At 45.7% G+C, this 23,345-nt stretch overlaps 1 protein-coding gene across 2 annotated transcripts in view; it reads right to left on the bottom strand.

Annotated features, from left to right (window-relative positions):
* The window catches only part of IKBIP (IKBKB interacting protein), a 138,874-nt gene that overhangs the window by 16,324 nt on the left and 99,205 nt on the right, over window positions 1-23,345 (bottom strand). For both annotated transcript variants that reach the window (XM_078678271.1, XM_078678281.1), the window contains exon 2: window positions 17,117-17,234. In XM_078678271.1, the coding sequence (XP_078534397.1) occupies window positions 17,117-17,234 (118 nt within the window). The remainder of the gene's footprint in view (window positions 1-17,116; window positions 17,235-23,345) is intronic.

The following is a 23,345-nucleotide window of genomic DNA, read 5'->3' as shown; positions in this document are numbered from 1 at the left end:
ATGTCATGCAGATTCATTAAACAGCAGCAAAAGTATTCCCATATGAAAATGTGTTGCCTCCTTCAACGTTGCCCCCTCAAGCTTGCCCACCTGTGAACGTGCACAAAACTTGCCATACCTACGGAAGAATAAGCATGCTAAATGCCCGTTAGACTTTATGCAGATTTGTCAAATGATGCCACAGTTATTAGCAAGATAAACACTTTTTGCCCCAACTTCTAACGTGCCCCCCTTGATGAATTTGCCTACATTAAAAATTCCAAAACCAAGCTACATATGCCACATTTCTTTTTAATAAATCTTTTTTTGAACAATGCTCAATATACAGTGGATATAGAAATGGCTTTACAGCATTATATTGGTATACAGTTGTTTGACATTATACAATACATTTATAATAAATGTGCGTACTTGAAATGTGCTCATCTCGAGTATAGCAACTATACTCAGTCACCCGCAACAGTTCTGAGAAGGATAACGGTCCCCACCCTCCTCAAAGTTGTTCACCGACACAATGTCCTCGAAAAGCGTGTCAGCGGCCCCACACCTTCTCCCACTTGTGGGTGCTGCCCCGACTTCGGTAGACAACTTTGTCTGCCAAGAGACACCAATCCAGATCGGATTCCCAGTCTTTCACCCGCGGTGGGTGTGCCTTGCCCCAAGCTCGTGCAATATTTCCCTTAGCTACTGCAATCATTAACGAGAGCTTCTGATATCATGTCCAGGAAGTCTCCCCAGTTGACATTAATAGAAGCCATTTCATGTCTAAGGGGACCGATCATACAATTACACGAGTCATTTTCTGTACCACCTGCCCCAGTAGCATTGCATCACTGGGCAACCCCAGAGTATATGGAAGAAAGTGCACCCTGCTCGCAACCTAGGAGACACAAGGTGTAGACCGTTCTCCTCATTTTCTGAAGGGGCACCCTGGAGTAGTAGAATCTGTGAAGTATTATAAGTGGAACAAATCTGAAACAGGTCGGGATTGCTAACTCCCGGGACTTTGTAGTGCTTCAGCCTAATCGTCATCATCTAGCAGTCCCAGGTTTTCCTCCCAAGCTGCTTTTAGTGCCACTGTAGGATCAGGGGAGCTTTTCATGAGTTTTTTCAGTGGAAATTGCTTTTTCCATTAGGTGGTCCAGCAGTAGCCGGTCCGTAAGTGGCGCATCCTCTAGAAGCTGTTCCCCTCTACTATGGGTCTTCCAAGGGTGTCTCGCTACTGGAGGTATCTGTATTTCTCAGTCCCAACAATGACGTAGTCCCATAAAGGGTATACAGTTAGTTAGCTAGCCTTCCCAGCCTAGGAACCTAGTGGTATTTTTCCACACGTTGACCACCACTTGGGTGTGTATCAGTAATATTGATGGAGCAAGGATTCGCATATTACGCGACTTGCTTGAATTCATGAACCTCGAGTAATATGTAACAAAGTAATCCAACCGTTTGTCTTACTAATTTCCCTTTTATTCTGACATTTGGGGTATCCGAGCGATGCTTGCATATGTGTGTATTAACCTTAATAACGTTTGTCACTAAAAATGGCCGCTGCTTGGCGGGTTTTCTTCTGCGCATGCGTTAGTCACACTCGCGTGATGTGACGTATTTACAGTTCTGGTGGGAACCTTTGCGCTTGCGCAATTGCATTAATATGGCCGCTTGGTGTCCTCACATGGTGAAGCTTGCACTGATGTTTTCGTGTTGTAGTTTATTTGCACTAAACCTTAATGCCAATAGTTTATATAAGGTAAGGGGTATAGAGTAGCTATTCATGGTATACAGTGTAATCATTTATTTCTGTGTTTTAATTTGTTTTCGCTTCCTTTTCATGTACGCAATTTTGAGGGTCTGAGAGACACTCGTGAATCCATATTGAGCTACCTTTCTGCGCATGACAGTCTTCTGCCGGTGGCATTGAATCCCTGCCAACCAAAGGTCCTAGCCAAGATGTGCCTGGGAAGATGCACCTTCACCCAGCAGAAGAAGCTAAAATGTCCTGCAAATGAAACAAATGTATTGTATTCATTGTATTCCGGAGAGTATGTCATGGGAACCCCAAAATCAATAGGCGGTCCCAGAATATGTTAATATAGGCTTGTAGAATTGAAATGTGATTGGTGTGTTGACCTATCCTACTTGGGGACCAATCGAAATTGGGGATTCTGACACTTGCAACATTTGGGGGGTGGTACACTGACCCGAAAACAGTATAACCAGCCTAGGTTTAGCTAGAGAAATTGTCCAACTTGTCCGAATAGCTGACCTGTCACTGACCCAACGCACTCAATAGGTGACTTGATACAGAGGGCTGCGGAGCACTCTGTCCGAAAATTCCATAGACTCAAGGGTTTGTTGAGAAACCTTAAGTGCTGGCGGAGCATTTTGCTGGGGAGTTCGATAACCCAATCGGGGTTCTGACTGATGGCTGCAGAGAGGGTGGAGCGCAGGCATTTCTTCCAAACTGCGGGTGCTGGTCTTATCCTGGTGATCCTGTCCTGATCCTAATCTGGGTTTCCTGTCCTGTCCTGGGGTGTCCATTCTGCACCTGCTGATGACGGGTTTCCTTTGGGGTCCCTCCTGTTCTTAACTGACCTGTGGCCAGGGTTGGTCTTCACACCATTCTAGGTAAATATAGTGCTGAAACTCTATACTGCACCTTCCTATTTTTTCTGTCTTTTGCTTCAATAAAGACATATCTTTGCATATATTGATTTTCCATGCTTTTTTCCCCACAAACCACTGAATGAAAAGCTCATACGTTATTGTCGTTATTCTAGCATGTTCCATTTTCTACCCATCCTTTGAGTACATTTCCTTTCCAGGTCATGATATACTGATGTTCTTTGTTTTACCCATCTTTTAGTTGATTCAAGTAATTGCACCAGTTTATTAGTACGGTCTATTTTCACCTTACCTGTAGTTCCTCTTCATGGGGAAATATTTTACTGTGAAGTTTCTAGTATGCTCTTTATTTTTCCCCGTCCTTTAGTCTGAAATTATTTGCCTAGCTGATTCCTCATTCTCACCTTACTGTAGACTCATAAATGATCAGCTTGATATATTTCCTTTATGGATATGTACTCTTCATTATCTTGGTTATTGATTGTTTACTTGTTATAAATCTCATGCTTTCCGAATTTGAAATCTAGATAAAATCTTTAAAACTTCCCCGGAGTCTGTGGTCTTTATGAAATACAGAAGGATATAAAGTTGGTATTGTGTGGTTTGCCTTTTCTTCACAGCTAGCTTCCTGATTCCTCGTGGTCATTAGGTACCCGTGACGGTGGATTGGTAAGTCGGGTACAATAGAAATTTATAGGAAGGAACTGGGTTACTGGTAGTAGAGTGTATGGTCGCCCGATTAATAAATAATGGTGTATTGAAATATATGGGCCCGATACGTGTATGGTATATCTGTTGGTTGGGTGACCTGCGCGCTCTATCAGTAATTTTCTGGTAGCCAGAGGATGGTTAGGGACTAGTTAAAGAGATGGTTAGGGACTAGTTAAAGAGATGGTTAGGGACTAGTTAAGATAGCTGGGTAGGTCGGATGCTGCTAAAAAGTTATTGCTGCTAATTGTGAAAATTCTGCTGCTAAACGCAATTGCAAATGTTATTGCTTTGAAAATTATGAAATGTTTTAAATTGTTTTTCTTGCTGTTATATTGATAAATGTACTAACCCACTCGTTAATAAATTGTTATATGTTGTCTGGAATCCCCGGGGAATTGAATAACGGGTGGTGAGGAGAATCCACGCCGTATTGAGGTCACTGGCTTGAGGAAAATTGGTGCAGGTTAGGCAGAACTGGAAGCACTAATTAGGGTTTTTTCTGAATGTATGTTTGAATAAATGATAGCAACGAGTTCGTTAATGAAACTTCCGTTGTGATATAACCTAGTAAGGGTCACACGAGTAAGGAGTAGTAGGTTCATCGGAGTTTGAGTGATAGCAAAAGGGTTCGCTGGTGAAACTTTAGAGTTAGTATATATCTCGAAAAGAAGTGGATGAGTCGAAGAAGTAACAGGTTCCTTAATGCTTGAGTGAAGGGTAGGCAGAAGAGAGCTATCCGTAGTGTATGAAAAGTAGACAAAAGAAATTTACTTGCAGTGAAACAAATCTTTCCTGTCTAGACACTCGAGTACAGTGGCGAATGTGTTCACGTTGTTAAATAATTGAAGCACTTGCACTTTAAGAAAGAAATAAAAGTTTCTGTTACATTGTGAGGGAGGGAGTCAGTTGTGGAGCTGCTCTGACGTCACTCTGTGCCACGCTGGTATTGGTCGAGATTATTTGAAACCGTGCATTTGACTGGTTGCACGAAAATAAAAGCCGCATTTGGATTGGGAGTGATTTTGTAAACAGAGTCGCTTGTAGGAAGTTATATGTGGCATACCTGATCCAAGACATTTGGGGTTTGAGAACGATCAGTGGAAAGGTCATAACACCAGCATTATGTACGGAAATAAGAGAAAATTGTCCCTTGTAAATAAAGTGAAGAATCATTTCAAAAGGGACAAACCTATCAAAACCAGAGAAGGTGTTGTCATACCGCCACCTAACACTCCCGCATCTTTCATGATGTTTGATAAAGGGTATCATTCATGTGTGTGGTTGGAAAATTGGGCGGAGTACACAAAGGATGACGGAGTTTTGGCTTTCTCATTGGAAGGTACATTTAATGGCAGAATCCTTTTTAATTTGAGAACGCGAATGAATGATTTACATCCCAGACCTAGATTGACACAGTACGAAGCATTAGAGGAGTGGGAGATAGAGGCTTTTGAAAGAGATAAGCACCGAATGGATAAAGGGTTAACCAAATGGTATCCGAAATTGAAGCAAGAGACCCGAGATAAAAAGACGAAACAATGGAGACAGAATATGATTGTAGAAGGACTGTATCCAATGATGGCAATGGGTGGTCCTGTGGGAGAGAAAAAGACCGAAAAAGCCAAGCATTGGGTGTCCAGTGGGGATTCAGAGGACGATTTATTGGATGACATGTTTATGAAAAATCCGCCTCCTTATAATGAAGGACCCAGATCCTCTAGTGTAGAGGATACTTCCCAACGACCCCCGTGTCAGGAAGGGAATAGATCTGTAAACACAAGAGACAGCTGTCAAATACCTTCCTATAATGAGGGCCTAGGACCCATAGGTGCCAGAGACACCTGTCTAAGACCACCATTTAGTGGAGAATCAAGATATTCAGGTGAAAGAGATTTTTGTCCAAGACCTCCTTATGAGGAAGAACCGAGATCCTTAAACACAGGAAGCCTGTTCCCAAAACCTAATTATGGTGAAGGACCAAGTATGACGCATCCAACTGCCCCAACATTGAGTCCGCAAATAGTACCTGAAATAAGCCTGGAAAGAATGCTGCAGGAAAGAGAGCGAGAGGCTCTAGCCAAACAAAGAACCAAAATAATTCAGAAAATCTCCCAGTTAAATACAAGCCCCGAAGCCTTGACAATCCCAGTAACTATTGGACCAGTTGTTCCTTTGTATGGGGATAGACAAGGGAGTCCAAAGGCCCCGATCATTACCCCAACTGTAGTGCAGCCAAAAAAAGAGCCCTTAATTGTAGATGATCAGACGAGTGAATGTGAATCTGAAGCTTCTTTAATGGATTTGCCGATTAGGAACTCAGGAAGGAGTTTGCAGAAGAGACATAATCCCTTCAATACGAGAGAGATTCAAATGGAATCGACTTCAGGTACCAAGAGTGTCACATTGGTGACTCCTGAAGAGATTGAAAGATGGACTCGAGAATTAGAGAGACAAACTCCTCAGACAAAACCATTAGATATTTACAAATTGAGAATTGAAATGGAAGAACTGACGGCCGGAAACGTGGGGTTAGACAGATTAAACACCTATTCCGAGGAAGAGCTGCTGTTTATCTGCAAGAGTCTTACCCGTAATACCAGAGTGTTTCATGAGAAATTAACAGACACTGCAGCTAGTATGGGAATAGATATTTCGAAATCAAAGCCATTACAAAAACCCTATAGAGCTGAGTTCTCAGACAAAGATCTGGAAAATATGAATGTGTCAGGGAAAAAGGTGCAGATCAAAGAATTGTTGACCGTGTTGCAAAAATGGGGAGACTTAGAAAAGTGGAAAGCCAGGTGGGCAAACAAAAAGGAAGAGGTTAGATCTAAACAGACGACTTCTGAGTTTGTTTTAAAGGAAGCGAACAAGCCAGAACAGTTATACCCCATGCGAGAAGTGCCTGGTGGGAAGTATGTGCACGTTCCACGGTCCAGACAGGATATTGTGTCCTTTACTAATGACTTTCCAAAGCTACGAGAGAAACCAGTGGATTGGTACAGGCAGGTAGAAAGGTTTGTGAAAGTACAAAAATGCCTGTGGAAAGATCTGGATGGGTTTTTCGATATAGTTGTTCCCGTAGACTTGTGGACAGAATGTAAAATTGCGATTGGTTGGCCTAGTGAGGAATACGCGAGGGATCCTATTTCAGGGGCTCCTTCTGATGAGGTAATGAAAAAATACCAGCAAGTAATGTTACATCTGAAAGGGAAGGTGCCTGCAAAAGAAACTGATTGGACCAAAATAGATCGAACTACACAGGAAAGAGATGAGACTGTGCATTCCTTTTATGAAAGATTGCTACAGGTGTTTAAAACCTATAGTGGCATAGATAACATTGAGATGAAGGATATGACCCACTTCATTTACAGGTTTGTAAACGGTTTAAGGCCTGAAATTTGTCAATGGATCAAAGACAATAAAATCTGTTGGCAGTCTAAGAAAATGGATGAAGTCTTGCGATACGCAAAGTATTGCGAAGACGAAATGGCTGATAAGCGAAAGGCTTTGAAGGAAAAGGTTATGTGGGCACAAGTCAAACTAGCTGAACAACAAGAAAAACAATTGGGTAAAATGAATAGTAATTCCCAAAATCAAGGTTCTGGGGGTGGAGGGAAGCCCAGAGTAAAAATTAGTCGAGAAGAAGCCAAAAAGAAATTTCCCTGTCACGGTTGCGGACAGATAAGGCACTGGAGAGACGAGTGTCCATACGCACAAGATAATAACCCCCAAACCCCTGATTTAAATCCACAGACGCAGAATGAAAAACCAAGAAAGAACCAGCAACAGGTAAAAGCGAGTCAGTTGCCTCGTGCACCTAGACCGAATTTTAAGGGAAAGACACCGCAAGGTGAAGACATAGAAATCTGGGGAGGAAAGGAGGATAGAAATGCAGCAACTTCGCAATTTCTGTTGAATGACACTTTCCTCTGTGATGAACCTTACTGACGGGGCCTGAGGGGGGAGGACAAGGAGTGCGTACTTGGCGCCTCCTTGCCGGTAGACCAGTCAGGGCCATACATTGAAGGAAAGGTTGAAGGCAATGATGTCACCTTTCTGTGGGACACTGGAGCTACCCGTTCTACTGTAAGAACAGCAGACGTTCCAAACCTACCCCTCTCGGGAGAAGCCATCCAAGTAGTGGGCGTATCTAATCAATTGATTAGTACCCCAGTTACTGAACCCATGGAGATTACAATAGGAAATTTCAAAGAAATGCATAGATTTGTTGTTTGTGATACCAGTCCTGTAAACTTATTAGGACATGATTTGCTGTGTAAAATGAACTGCACCATCTTTTGCACACCAAAGGGCGTCGAAATTCAAACCCCAGATGAAGATGGAATATACAAATTAATGTTAATCAGACCTGACTCAGAAATTAAACGACTGACTATACAAGACTTACCTGAAGAACTCCAACAGACAGTGAAACCAGAATTATGGGATTTTACTGGAAAGGATGTAGGACTAATGGCAAATGTAGACCCAATTAAAATAAATTTTCAGAGTTACTGTGAATATGTGAATGTGTAATGTGAAGCACAGATGCGAAGCTTGCTTCAGAAATTAATCAAATGAATATATATCGCTATGTCATATGTACTCTTATGTAAGACCGACTTGTAAATGCGTTTTGCCTAGTCTAGTTACAAACGAGAGATGCAGACGTACCCCAATATACAGACGTGTGTCGCTACCTTTCAGTAAACTAAAAAAATTGTTCCTTAATAAATCAATTTTACCAACTAATGTTATGATTACGGGAAGAGAGGGAAAGCTTTAAAAGGCTATAGCCAAACATGTGGCTCAAAAGCATATCTTTTAATTGCCAGCACTATCACACAAGTATTTTGTGTTTTATAACTGTCAATTAGCAACCAGCCATTGGTGCTAGGTTTTGAAAGGCTATGCAATGCCAGGAGGCTGAGCACTATAAAAGTGATAATTAACAATAACATTAATAATCCATACAATATCATTCATCGCACGTTGAAGCTACCCAACCCTTCTGCCAAGCCTGTAATCTATTCTTTTGGTGCATGAGATACAAGCTACGTATAATACTTGGATGTATATACACCATGTGCCAGCTTTAACTTGCAGCAAATTGTAAGTCATGGCTGTGTCCACATGTGCACCTATGAGATGTAAAGGGGCCTATTGTGGGGGGTGTTTTTGTCAATGTGCCAGATTGGGTAAGGTAACCAGCATTTGAGGATGGAGGTGGAAGAGCAGCAAGTCTACAAACTTTTCTCTGAATTTAAAAAGTTGGTGATAAATAAGCACCAGTTGCCACGTGTGTGGTACAACTGCACCATTGAGCAGCAGGCATACACAGATTGCGATAGCATGCTCTTTTTTACCATGTGGGGCTTGGGCTTTGACAGATTAACTGTTAACTGACCTCTTGCATACAATATCATAGAAGTGTAGTTAGCTTTGGGACCACCCCTTTCAACCACTGGCTGTTTTCATCTGTCCTCTTTCAGCCAGGCTTGAGACTTTTTTAATCACCTCTTGTCTGAGTTCAGTGGAGTATTAATCTCAGACCTTATCTATTTATTGGGTGGCGCTGGAAACCAAAATGGACGGGATGGCTATGGACATCAACCATCTGCGCCTGGACCTCCGGAAGGTGGCGGAAAGGGTTACCGCCACGGAGGGAGATCTGCGCACATTGCAATTCGAGGTCCGCCAGCTGAGGGAGACGGTCGCAGCTCTCCAAGATCATACGGCCCGGCTGCAGGAACGGGCAGAAGACACGGAAGGACGGTCCCGGAGGAATAATCTTCGCTTCCTAGGATTTCCGGAACGGGCAGATGGGCCGGCGGCGTACCTATTCCTTGAGGACTGGATTGGCAAGGTCTTCCCCGAACCTGCGACTCTCCAAAATGTTTGCAGTGGAGAGGGCACCCAAGACTCTGGGACTACCGCCGAAACCCGGATCCCCGCCTAGGGCCATAATAGCCCGGTTTTTCAATTTTAGGGACCGGGACACGATCCTTCAACACATCCGCAAAATGGGCCCGCCCAGATTGGACAATCACGACATCCATATTTTTCCAGACTATACAAGGACCCGGCAGAGAGGGGTAGGTCTACCTGAGGAGGCACGGGACTTTCAAACCTGAAAAATTAAGAGGTTGAACCTGGAACTAGACCTGCCGGGTGCTGTTGTTGTAGCTCACATCTACACTGATAGGCAATTACAGCACAACACAGGTACTTTTGACCCTTTACACACATTTGAATACTGTTCTGGAGTAAATAAGGCTCTCTGTAGACAGTCCGATATAGCACATACTATTTATTTATACACGGTCCTGAAGAATCGCTTGTCAGTAGGCATCCAGCGAGAAACATGTCGACCTATTAATGTATTCACTAGTCTAGACTCGTACTAGGGAGCATTATTTCCCTCCGAGTCCATTCTACACTCTATTTTAACTTGGAGTAAGGGACCGCTAGAATAAACCTGATCCTGGTACCCTTTACCCCAATTTTAACCCTCAGTAACGTCTACATAGCACTGGCCCCTCACCCACACTTCACCCATACGGCAGTTGGAAAAAGATCTCCGCCAAAGAGCCCCTCTTTGAGGTGTTGCCCGTTAGGTATTGCACCGCCGACCCAACGAGGAGCACTGCCGATGATGAAGCATGACACCTGCAAGGGTGTGTGAGGCCACTATATCCAACAAATTGGATACCCACGTGTTTTACCACTACGCACGGGCGTCACCTACACCAAACCCCCCACTCCTAATAGGAACAGCCTGGTACTTCTTGTGTTTCATACCAATTTGGGCGAACACCAAGCTGGACCTACCATTCTCTCTGTGAATGGAAAACTCGCCCTCTCACCCTCTCCCTTCTTTGTAAACATATACAAGGAAGGTGCAAGATCTACGGAACAACTTTCTGAGGGTTAAGCGAAGGATGCGCAGCCAGAATATTAAATATAGCTTGCTCTTCCCGGCCAGGCTCCAAGTACAACACGGAGACAGGACACATTTTTACGATAGCCCGTCAGATGCGGACGATTGGATGGACTCGCTGGGCCTTGCAGGCCACGACCAAACACAGGGCTGGCAGGAGCAGAGACGTCGGAATGGGCAGCGGTGGAATCAACGACGTGATGAGGGAGATCAGCACCCGAGAGGTCGTGATCTAGCAGAGGGAGGACGTATCACGGTGGGTCCGGATGGCACTCTCCGGGCGGAACTGGAGGCGATCCCGACCCAGAACCAATTCTCCCCATTGTGTTTGGTACAGGAAACACAATCAGAGTCAGGAGGTGCCCAGCCGCTGGGAACTCAGGAGAAAAATGACTGATGAACCCTGTGGTAAGAGCGAGAAAAGTGGGGTCATGGACACTGAAGTATCACTATTTTATATATTTTTTTGACCCGGGGGAGCTGTTCGGACCCGAGAATCTTGTAAAGGAGGCCATTCGCCCGGAGACTCATGGGACGGAGGGGGGGGGGGGGGGCTCGAAAGCTGTTTCTTAAATAGATCACACTATTGCACCAAATGGAGAACTAATTGGCCGGCTGTAGAGTGCCGAGGCGGCCGAGCTGACCCAAGGGTCGGGCGGGGTTGCACGGTAACAGTCAGTCGACTGAACATCAAAACGGAGGGGAGAGGATTTCTCCGGACTTGAGAACGTCCATTTTTTTGTTTTTCTACTCATGGATTACAAGTTGAGGGGGGTGGAGCTTTGGGGTGGGTTCTGAGTCCTCTGACCAGGAACGGGTTAGGAGAATGCAGTGCTACCGCCTGTGGGTGGGGGGTGTTGGGGTTTCTTGCTCTGGTTGTGTGGGGGTTGCTGCCGGGTCTAAGCGTAGCTGCTTTACGAGACACGCACGATGTCTGCCTTTGGGGGGGTCACATTGTAATGTTTTGGGGGTCCCTTGTATGATTGTTGGGTGCTGCGATGTCACAGAATGTTTACGAATGGCGGGAGGTACGCAAAGGTATAAACTAACAACATGAAATGTTAGGGGGCTCAATAACATGATTAATCAAATCAGGGTGGCCACCTACCTCAGGAGCTATGGGGTGAGCATAGCCTTGCTACAGGAGACGCACCTCTGGGGCGACTGTCTCAAGTATGTCCAACGTAGATGGCGGGGGCAGTTTTTTGCCACATCTTACTCGGGGTTCGCCAGAGGTGTACTGATATGGGTAGCGCCGGGAGTCCCCTTCAAGGCCATACACACTAAGCAGGATCCGGAGGGGAGGTTTGTGCTGGTGGTGGGGACGCTAGATGGGAAGAGTATATGCCTGGTAAATATTTATGCCCCGAACAGTGATGATGGGGAGTTTCTAGGTCGGGTGATGAGACAGTTAGACCTGGACCCAGACACAAAACTAATTATTGAAGGAGACTTTAATTGTGCCCTTGATGGGGAATTAGATAGGTACCCCCCAAAATTGGATGCTAATCCTAGAACGAGAGAAGCGATGGGTCAGATGCTCCAAAGTTATGGCTTATTAGATGCATGGAGGCACCGCAACCCCACTCGTCGTGTGTACTCGTGCCACACGCCTGCTGCCAATACCCATAGTAGACTGAACTATTTCCTTCCCCAGGGAACGGCAATGCACCGAGTAGCGGAGATCCAATATTTGGCTAGATAATTATCCTATCACTCCCCGCTCTTGCTCACATACTCGCTAGACAGACCACGGTCAAGGGTCCCACTATGGAGGCTCAACACGGAGGCTTTGGGCGACCCAACCTATAAAGATGCTATTTTACAAGGGCTCGAGGCGTACCTGGAGATCAACTGGGGCTCACACAGCACCAGGGCGACTGAATGGGACGCAATGAAAGTGGTAATTTGAGGGATCTGTCTGTCCACAGAGGTGGGGGTAAAAAAGGTGTTAGAGCGTGATCTCTGGCGGTATGAGGAACATCTGGCGGCGCTGGAAAAAGACTTCCCCACAGACAAGGAGAACAGACAAGGAGAGGCTGCCTGAATGGACTGCGACGCGCCAGCAGCTGTGGGACATGTGGGCCTCGCTTGGCAAATTTAATAGAACTGCCAGCAGGCGGAGATGGTACACAGAGGGCGACAAGGCCGGGCGACTACTAGCACGGCTGATTTGGGCGGAAACTCAACCCCACCCGATTCTAGCACTGAAGAACGATGTGGGCCAGATGGTATATACCCAACAGGAGATCAATGACGTATTTCGGTCCCATTTATGTAAAATATACGCCGAGACTCAGCCCTCACGGGCCCGAGGGCGTGGAGATATACCTTGAGGGGTTGCAATTGCCCTGTACAGACGCGGACAGCCAGGAGGAATTAGGAGCCCCCTTCGGGAGGAGGAAGTACGAGCAGCAATAGCACTTGAAGACTGCAAAGTCCCCTGGGATGGACGGATTAGCCACCGAACTCAATAAAGAGTACAAGGGGGTCCTGATCCCGAAGCTCCTTGAAATTATGACGAAGGCCCATGACTAAGGCTCGCTCCCAGATTCCATGCGGGCGGAAATGATAGTCATGATCCCCAAGCCAGGTAAGGAACCTCTTCTTCCCGGCTCGTATAGACCTATATCCATGCTGAATGTGGATCTGAAAATTATCAGTCTGGTGCTGGCAAGTAGACTCCTCCCCTACCTCAGGCGGCTGGTCCATGATGACCAGTCTGGATTCATTTCGGGCAAGATTACGCTGCGGAATATTAGTCGCCTAGCTCACGTAATGAAAGCTTTGGGGGGACGAGCCCAGCAGAACACCCTGGTATTTCTCAATATCAAACAAGCGTTCGACTCGATCCGTTAGGCCTACCTCAGGAAGGTACTTTCGAAAATGGGACTAGGGGAAGGGTTTGTAAATTGTATAAAACTGCTTTATGCTCAGCCAGTGGCCAGGGTCCGCACGGGACGATATGTGTCGGACATAATACCCATAACGAGGGGGACACGTCAGGGGTGCCCGCTCTCCCCTCTACTCTTTGCCCTGGCAATGAAGCAGCTGGCGTGTCATCTCCACACTGTGCTTGAGTGCATACGAGTGGGGGATGAGTGTGGGACATGGAACACGTGGTGTCGCTGTACGTTGATGATGCGCTGATTTACTTGAATCAACCGACGCAGTCATTGCCCAACCTGATGGCTGCACTGTCGCAGTTTACGGCTGCTTCCGGGCTTGCAGTGAACATAACAAAATCACAACTTTACGCTATTGGAGAGCAGACTGACTGGGAGGGGGTCCAACGCCCGGAGATGGGACTTCCATGGGCAGACGACACGCTTCGCTATTTAGGGATATGGATTGGACGGAACGTGGCAATCTTCTTCCAGCACAACATGGGGAGGATAATCCAGGGTCTCCAGGGGAGTATCGCCTTCTGGAACACTCTTAAGCTCTCACTGATGGGGAAGATCGCCTTAATAAAAATGGTGGTCCTCCCACGCTGTCTGTACACAATGCAAAGTTCTTTTTATGAACTTCCGCACCGGGTCTTCAGGGAATTGAATTCCCTGCAGGTCCTATTACTGTGGAATGGGAAGCGATGTAGGGTGAGTCTAGAGGTTTTGAAACGTAGGTGGGTCGAGGGGGGTTTGGAAGTTCCGGATCTAGAACTTTATTATTTTGCATCACAACTGCAACATGCTAACGCATGGCTAGATACGGACCCCTCTTGGGAGAGGTCCTTACTGGCGTGTAAATATGAAATGGGCAGTTGGGAGCGCTGATGTGGCAGGTAAGGGGGTGACCCGACCACGGCCCCCCACTGGTGCGGCTGGTGGCCACAATATGGAACCGAGTGGTACGGCGTCTGATTCGGGACAGACCGTTCACCCTTGAAATGGATCTCTGGCTGATGCCACCCTTTGCCCGGATAGAACAGGTCATGTCAACAGACAAGTGGAAGGAGGGGGGATGGCTGATGCTGTCTGACCTTTATCCGGAAGATAAATTTATCACTTATCAGGAGGTAGTGACCTCCTTCGAGCTGGGACAAGGGCAATTTCTCCAATACGCCAAAATAGCGGCAACAGCGCGGTAACTCTGGCCTTCGTTCCCGGAGGCTCCGGTGCACACCCGCACCCTGGTTACCATGGCAGGGGGACGCAAGTTTGTGACTCATCTCTACAGGGCATTAAGGGATAAAAAGTTGGGTCCCCTGACGATAGAACACAAATGGCAGCAGGTGTGTCCGCAGGAGGTTACCCCACGAGAGTGGGAAAAAATACACAAGAGTGGGGGGAAGGTGTCGGTGAGTAACCGTTTCAAGCAAATTCAATATAATATTATACATATGACTTATCTCTCACCCAAGCGGCTGCGTGATAACACCAGAGACTCACACTGCCCAAGGTGTCTTAGTGCACAGGCGGATTTTATACATATGGTGTGGGTGTGCCCTGAACTCCAGTCATACTGGGTATCGGTCCTAGAGACTCAGACAAGGGTGACGGAGTGGATAATAGACCTGGACCCGCGTGCTTGTCTCCTGGGCTTGATCCCCCGGGACCCCAAGCGGAAAGTAAGCAGGCGGTTTCTGATGTTGGGCCTAGTTGTAGCCTGGCGACACATTGCAATCCATTGGTTGTCCCAACAAGGCCCGTCACTGTTGAAATAGAGGGCGGATCTGCGAGAGTGGGCACTAGCAGAGGAAGGGCACATGCGGAACACCAGGAGGGATGGCAAACTACCTGAGGTCCTCATGGCTTGGGGGGAAATGCTTAAGGAAATGGCGGGACAAGACTCCCAGTCGACAAAAGACAGTTCCGAGTCAACGCCCTTGGGGCAGGGGGAGGCCCCAGAACACGTAGGAGAGACACAACATAGGGATTAGGTGACTTAGACCTCCATTTTACAGACCCAGCAGCCGGGGACGGGGGGGGAGGGGAGGGGAGGAGAGTTGGGTGTTGAGTTTACTTACAAAGTTGTTTTATGTTTAAGTGAAAATTAAGCTGCAAAAATGGTAGACACAGAAATCTTCACAATCATAATCATCGCCATACGACTTGTCTAGTATTGTTGCTAATTCACAGACCACCTCAGCAGAGGCGGTTAAGCTGTATGTTTGTACCTTGCTTGTCTTAATGATCTGGAGATATAAACCTAATAAAGAAATATTTTTTTTTTTAAAAAGCTCTTGGCATTTTCCATTTTACATTGTAGTATAACATGTATCACTGCAAGTGAGCATACATATTTCGAGTTGGTATTCATCAATTCTACACTACACGTCCGGATGCCGGTGTGGAGCCACTTAGCTAGGTGTCCACCCTTCCCCATATAATAAAGCAGATGTACCAGGTCATGCTGCAGAGGCTCAGTATGCTGTGGTGCCCATGTAGTCCTGATGTAATGTTCTAACATTGCATGCAATAAGTAAAGGCGATCAGAAGCCCCTGTGGTGCTCACAAACGTGTCATGATCCAGGAAGTACTCCATCCCCAAAGAAGGAACCCACCTCTGCGACTCCCGCGGCTTCCCAAGCCCTCAACCCTGCCATTGTGAGTCCCCTGCCCATGACTGGTAGCTCCAAGAGTGGGATATTGGACACGCAGAGGGGTCGCACCCAATGTGTACTGTAACGCCTTTTCCCAGCAGTGCAGCGCCGTTTGTAGTAGTGGAGGGCCATCCGATGGCATCTTTGACCTTGGAAGTAGCATACTTTGTAGTGTACCCCTTTCCAGTGCCTGTGTAGTATTATTTATCTCTTGCAGGTTCCTGTCTGCTGTCCAGAAAGACAGCCATTGCAGCTGGGATGCAAAATAGTATGCTCGAAAATTAGGAACTCCTAAACCTCCCCGGTTAGGATTTAGCTGTAACTTCTTGAGACTCACCCTGCGCCTACCACTGCCCCATATAAGCTCCACTAAGAGTGTGCCTAATAAGCGAAATGTAGACTGGGGCCCAGCAGGGGCAAATTTACAAAGAAATACAATAGTCTGGGCAACATCACCATTTTGGAAATGGCTATCCTCCCCATTACAGACAAACTGTGGAGGTCAACTCTGTCTGAGAACCAGGAGAGCACATATTAGAACAGTGTCACCAGGTGTAGCTTTTAAACTTGGGTACCTGAAGGCCACCATTTTGTAGCATAGGTTGGGGGTGTCTAATATGACCTACTTCACTTCTCCCCACTGTCCCAAGAACCAGCCCTTTAAGAAAACTTTCCTGCTCTTTAAAGACATTCCTGGGATACACATAGGTGCACCCCTGCAAGGTGTGTAAACATCTAATTGCAGTTTAACATACAGAACTGTTTACGTCTTTGTTATACCCTGCTGAAGGTAATGTTGATTAATCACCAGACTAACATCCTGTTTCTAATTTCAGGAAGTTTGACGGCCCATAAAGTACACCAGATCCAAAAAGCCTGTTTTATACGTCTTTCCTTGTACAGAACGCCACTTTAGTATGTGGATGCTGAATGTATGTTCAGGGATTTATATAGGAGCGCGTGGCTACCCACGGGCATCCCAATGTATTTACTTTTGTTATCCACTTGCTCCTCACATTCTGCTTGACAGTCTGTACTGTTTTAATACAAAGCACTATAGCTTTAACCATTTAAAGTCACTGTTAGATTCAACATGACACCATTAGTGTTTGCCAACTTTTGCTGTATCTTAGGAACTCTGCACCTGCGATTTCAAATTTTCTTCAAAGCGATCTTATATATGATTTATCAGATTTTTTTTTCCACCACAGTATTTAAAACAACCAAAGCAAAATTGATGGATAGACAAGGTCAATTGATGTTCATAAAAAAAAACTGAAAAAAAGAACATTCACCTTTGCAGACAGTAAACCTATTTTATCCCCAAGCGCTTCTAGCTCAGATGCTTTTATCTCCAAGAGTCGAAATCTTTTCTCCACATCAGCATACACGACAGACTGCTGGAACACAAACCTGCAAAACATTGAAAAGATGAGTCAGTAATGCAGTTCAGTTGGTTCGTCAACCATGGTTACTGGTGAAATGTCCACGAGTGAACAGGATCATTAGAACAAGCATTGGAAATGCAATAGGTCTCGCATTAGAAAAGTTGGATCTATTGGTTTTGTAAATGACAATTTTTTTTATGTGTTGGTCTTGAAAATAGCAAAATTAATAGCTTTGTCATTTACAATGCCAATACTTTTAACTTTTGCAAATGTGACACCTATAGCATTTGTAATGCAACATGTTTTGTATGTACGTGACTTAGATGTATTCCTATTACAAATACAAATGGCTTTTAATTTTTTAAAATGCTAAATACTTAAATAAAAGTTCTTGTAATTTATAATAGCAATAGCTTAAACTATTGTAAATAACTTTTGTGAAGAATATGTTCAGTATTTTATTGTGACGAAAATCCAAGAACAGAGGTGAAATATTAACATATTTTTGTGACATTTGTAATAAAGCTTGAAACATTGAGAGAACATATTTGAACCAGTGATTGTTGAATGGTTGCACAGAGTGATGCTGTGAGGGTGATAGATAGAGTGAGGGTGATAGAGTGAGGGCGATAGATCGATAGATTGATAGAGTGAGGGGCGATAGATAAATAGAGTGAGGGCAATAGATTGATAGAGTGAGGGGCGATAGATATAGTGAGGGGCGAAAGAGTGAGGGGTGATAGAGTGAGGGAGATAGATAGATGGATAGACAGATAGAGTGAGGGCGATAGATAAATAGAGTGAGGGCGATAGATAGAGTGATGGCGATAGAGTGAGGGCGATAGATAGAGGTCTGTTGCTCCTGTCTGTGAGATGCGCCCCCTGTTGGTCCTTTGTGTGTGAGTTGTGCCCCCTGTTCCTGCCTGTGTGAGATGCGCCCCCTGTTCCTGTCTGTGAGATGCTCCCTCTGTTGCTCCTGTCTGTGTGAGAAGCATCCTCTGTTCCTGTCTGTGTGAGATGTGGCCCCTGTTCCTGTCTGTGTGAGATGCGCCCTCTATTGTACCTGTATGTAAGAAGCGCCCACTGTTGGTCCTGTCAAGTGTGGGAATGAGTGAGAGAAAAGAGAGCAAGAGGAAAAAGAATACAGGTGAGAGAGTGAATGAAGGGGAGTCAAAGAGAGAGAGAGAGAGAGGGGAGTCAAAGAGAGAGAGAGAAATAAGGGGAGATAGAGTAAATGAAGGGGAGTCAAAGAGAGAGAGAGAGAGAGGGGAGTCAAAGAGAGAGAGAGAAATAAGGGGAGATAGAGTAAATGAAGGGGAGTCAAAGAGAGAGAGAGAGAGAGGGGAGTCAAAGAGAGAGAGAGAGAGGGGAGTCAAAGAGAGAGAGAGAAATAAGGGGAGATAGAGTAAATGAAGGGGAGTCAAAGAGAGAGAGAGAAATAAGGGGAGATAGAGTAAATGAAGGGGAGTCAAAGAGAGAGAGAGAGATAAGGGGAGATAGAGTAAATGAAGGGGAGAGAGAGAGAGAGAGATAAGGGGAGATAGAGTAAATGAAAGAGGGAGAGAGGGGGAGAGGGGGAGAGGGGGAGAGAGGGGGAGAGGGGGACAGGGGGAGAGGGGGAGAGTGGGAGAGGGGGAGAGTGGGAGAGGGGGAGAGGGAGAGGGAGAGGGAGAGAGGGGAGAGAGGGAGAGAGGGAGAGAGGGAGAGAGGGAGAGAGGGAGAGAGAGAGAGAGAGAAAACACAAGTGATACCCAAAAAAGTAAGCCATGCACGAGTGATTAACGAATGCTGATATTTTTAAGCCCACAGCAAATGTTACTTTGCCCAGTGGGAGAATATAAAAAAATGTTTGTAAAAAATTCACAGAGTGCGCAAACCACAGAGTTAATGGCCAATAAAAATAAATCCAAGAGCGAGCCGTGCATGAGTGAATAAGTAATGCTGATATTTTTAAGCACACATCTAATGGTACTTTGCCCAGTGGTAGAATAAAAAACAAATTGACAGAGTGTGCAAACCACAGTGTCAATGGACAATAAAAAACCAGGAGCAAAACTCCGAACTGTACTCTATTACCCGTCAGCCTCATAAACACGATGTTTTGTGCGCAAAGGATTCTGGAGGTATTTATGGTAATTAGCATTTCCTGTTCACGGCTGGAGCAAAAATTCCTTTGACACCACAGATGTTCTCAAAACAACAATTATTTCAAGAGGGCCCTTTGAGTAAAAAAAATCTTAATAAATTTACTTCTCTTTTCTGGGCCTGAAGTTTTAAATCTTACAGTGCTTCCTAGAGAGGCACTTACGCTTTACATATATAATGTACAATACTTCTCTGAGATCCTATTTTGCAATGGGTCAAACGGCTTCTAGTAGCTTAAAGCATAGACACAGAGTGAAAGTAGTACTAATACCGAACTGTGGCAAACAGAATAAAGGAGGCACACCTATTATTGCATCGCGAGGAACACTGCGGGGCACCAGCAGGCTGCAAGTAGGGTTCGCCAGCCCCAGGAGGTGAGGGGAAGGATCGGCCAAGGTGCCTGCCACCTCGGGAGGAGGTCAGTGGGGGAATGAGCAGTGTTCCATGAGTGAGCAGTATTGCTCCCTGCACACGTGGGTAATAACACGGGAAGGAGACAAGTAAAACAAAACAATCACTTTAAAGTCTGAAATGCGGATGGAAATGGCTCTTGTGGCGCCTTCATCCAATTCAACTTAAAGGTCTCCGGTACTGCAACAGAGACACGAATTCCTGCAGCCCCACTCCGGGCAGTCCACCGCTACAGACATTCATTGCTCGCCTTATCGCTAAGAGCTACGGGTGGCTGCCAATAAATGACACGGCAAAAAATTTTCAATATTCCCAGGGAAACGCTCAAAACATTGTCAGGTCTGTATCTTCAAAATAATAATCAGAAAGCAATGTTTACACAGCGCCTATTGCAAGCACAAAACTTATAAAAGTCTTCACGTAATTGGCCTTGCACGACCATGGAAGGAGAAAGCACAGCCTTTACTCCTATACACTAAAATGCAACTTGCACTTTGCAGCTAACTCTCAACTGCAGGGTGTTAAGCCAGTGAGCTATCCTACAAGCTTAGATCTCTGAGCTTTCTCATTGGCACCCGCATCTGAATACAGTCCCACATGAATGCCTAGAGAGTTTGATTGGCAAGTTTTGCAAGTGACAAGAACCACTCCTCTTCACTCATCGGAGCAAATTTGATGTCATAATTTTAACAAAACAGAGTGTAAAATAGTATCACGGGATAAGCTGTGCCTTAGAAAAGGTTAGTTTTGGCCACTGACTATGTGAATACTACAGTAATACCTGTATAATTGTAAAGCATTCTGGCCCTTTGCGCCATGGGCCCAAAATAATGCAAAAACTGTACAACAATCAGGCAAATTGGAAGCAGGTTTGGCTGCTTCTGACACAGCCATTGGCCTGCAAGCTGCACGTGTCAGGTTCCCGTATTTAACATCTGGCCGCGAACGGCGCACATGCCTGCCAATTACTGCAAATAACAGGCAGCTGTCAGCCCGACAGGCAGCACACATTCCAGTGGCACTTGCCCAGACATTAAAGAGACAATTTACCGCGCATGGAGTGATGGGAAAACTGGGACTGCAGCAGCTACAACTCTTCAATCTGTCTTTGATTTGGAAAGAAATATGTGCACTTTTCTGCCAAAGGCAGTAACCTACAGCAGCTCGAAATAGTAACTGCAACATCACACTTGGAAAGTCGTGGCATTCTTCAAGTAAACTTTACTATAGACGCCACCAGAGTGCACGAGCATTCTAGAAGATGCATATGTATGTCCCAGTAATTACCTCCATATGTAAAATGTAATACGCCCATGAAAATAAATGCAAGGAGATACAATATTCCTAAGGAGTCCTTGGTAATGAGTGGAAGAAAACTGACGACTTCCAGCAGAACTTTCAGTGTCATAGGAAAATAAACAAGACGGAGGGCATTGCTGTGGGGAGGGGTGAGGAGAAATGCGACACGGCCGCAGCAGGGGGCGGAGCGGGGAGAGCGGCGATGAGGGAGAAACACTGCCTGGCGGCCGTGAATAGTGTGAAGCAGCAGGGGCCTTTGAAGTGAAGCTAAGCTTCACTTCAAAGGTGTGGGAGGAGTGCGGCTGAGGGGGGAAGCTTGGCGGGCGGAGCGGGAAGAGCTGCTGGGGAACAGATGGCTGGCGATTTGATGCTGTGCACGCGCATTTTAGGTCAATGCGCTTGCGCATTGACCTAAAAGCGCACGGGCACAGCACCAAATCGCCAGTTTAGTTAAACCTCTGTTTAAGCCCCTATAGTCTCGCTCCGCTCAATGCGCATGCGCATTGAGAGGCGAGACCTAAAAATGTGTTGTTAAAATCTGCAGATTATGTGGCAGATGACGGATTATGTGAAATTTGCAACAGCCGCACAATCACATACTTCCAGTGACCCTGCTCATTGTGACATATAACTTTTAGATATATGTGCCCATCTTTTTGTGAAGCGAGCTACTATTGTGTTTGATTAATGCCTTCGCCATATAAAAGTAGGCTAAATAAAAAATTCTGCCTAATAACATGCAAGCAATGGGCGCCAATATGTCAATCTGAAAATCAGTGTAGCACAGCTTTAAGAAAAAAGACTTAACTTTAATATTACATTCCAATTTCAAAGTATTAAATACAAATTCAACTGATATTAAACAAGTAATTTGAATTCATGTTTTTCTTAAATATGTGCTGTGTCTCTTCAGCGAGAAAGGTCTGCGCAATTAGTAGAGGTGAGCGAGCCACTGAAGGCTCGAGCCAGATGCCTGGCTGTGGCTCATCTTGATGTCTTTTGGGCCCTTGAACACTATGGTTTCTACCTACAACCAAAGCTCAAGCTATCCTGGCTGGTGAGGGGTGAAATTCCGAAACCGGCCCTAGGATGCTCGTTTCCTATCCAGGAAGGACCTGGCTTGGAGAAGTGTGGCTCAATGTGGAGAAGTGTGGCTCAATGGTTAGAGCGGCAGACCCTGATGCAGAGGTCTAGCCCGGGACCAGGGTTCAATTACCCGCCTCGGCGGGTCTTGGGCTAAAAATTCCACGGACCTGATAATTTTCGCCTCGGTGCCTATTCAAATCATGGAGTCCCACTCTGCAACTCTGGGCAATAGCTTGCTTAATCTCCACAACGGCCCCCACAATGCGAAGGATGCCTGGCCTCCACCTAGGGGGTGCCCAGGAGTGGACACCTCACAGGGAAAGCCAGGATGGGTTCCACAGCGGTATTCGTACAAGCGCCTTGAGACCCTTGCGGGTGAGTAGTGCGCTATACAAGTATCAATTTACATTTACATTAGTTCGGGCTGGACTGTTTTCAGGAGACACAGGTTCAAGACTGATTTGTATATGGCCAGGTCTAAACTCGGGTGGCATGGTGAGCAAAAGAATGATAGATTTAACCCAGATCTCTTGACTGAGAATGAATGTTTTGATTTGTTCTCCATTCCGTCCATCAACTATGTGTCTTTTGCTATATCGCCCTAAGTGCGCAAGGTATGCCCAGACGTGGGTCCCGGGCTCACTGTGTCACTGGATTCAAGCTATTCTAGCTGATGAGGGGTGAATTCCCAAAACTGGTCCTAGAATGCTTGTTTCCGGTCCAGGGAGGACTTGGTTCGGCAGTTCAGGTTGGACTGTTTCCATGAGGTACAGGGTCTAGACTGATTTGCACATGGCCAGGCAAGGCTTTAAGTGGGCCGGGTCTTGCCGGGTCTGAACACCAGCAGTTTTTTTAAGGGGGCCTTGAAATGGGTCTTTATCGGGCACTGTTTTGTGCCCTGGCAAAGGGCAGTCCATTTTTTTTCTGGACTGCAGTGACAGCAGGCACATCATGTGTGCGTGGTGAGCGTTGTAAAGGAAGGGAAATCCTTTAAAGACAGTCATTTTCCATCTGAATTTCCCTTCTCTTTTTGAAACGCAGGAGCAGCAACATTGTTGTGGTGTCACCAGGGCTTTAATTGGAAGTTTTTTCGATATTATATACAAGCATAGTTGCTGCTTATTTATTTTATGCAACTAGCAACCATTGACAAAGCCAATAGTCCTGACTTGTAGGTATGATGTGACTTGTTGTA

Source organism: Lissotriton helveticus, chromosome 1_1 (genome assembly GCF_964261635.1).
Source record: "Lissotriton helveticus chromosome 1_1, aLisHel1.1, whole genome shotgun sequence".
Taxonomy (NCBI): Eukaryota; Metazoa; Chordata; class Amphibia; order Caudata; family Salamandridae; genus Lissotriton; species Lissotriton helveticus.
The sequence above is the reverse complement of the archived record's forward strand: the minus strand, read 5'-3'. Positions and strand labels throughout refer to the sequence as shown.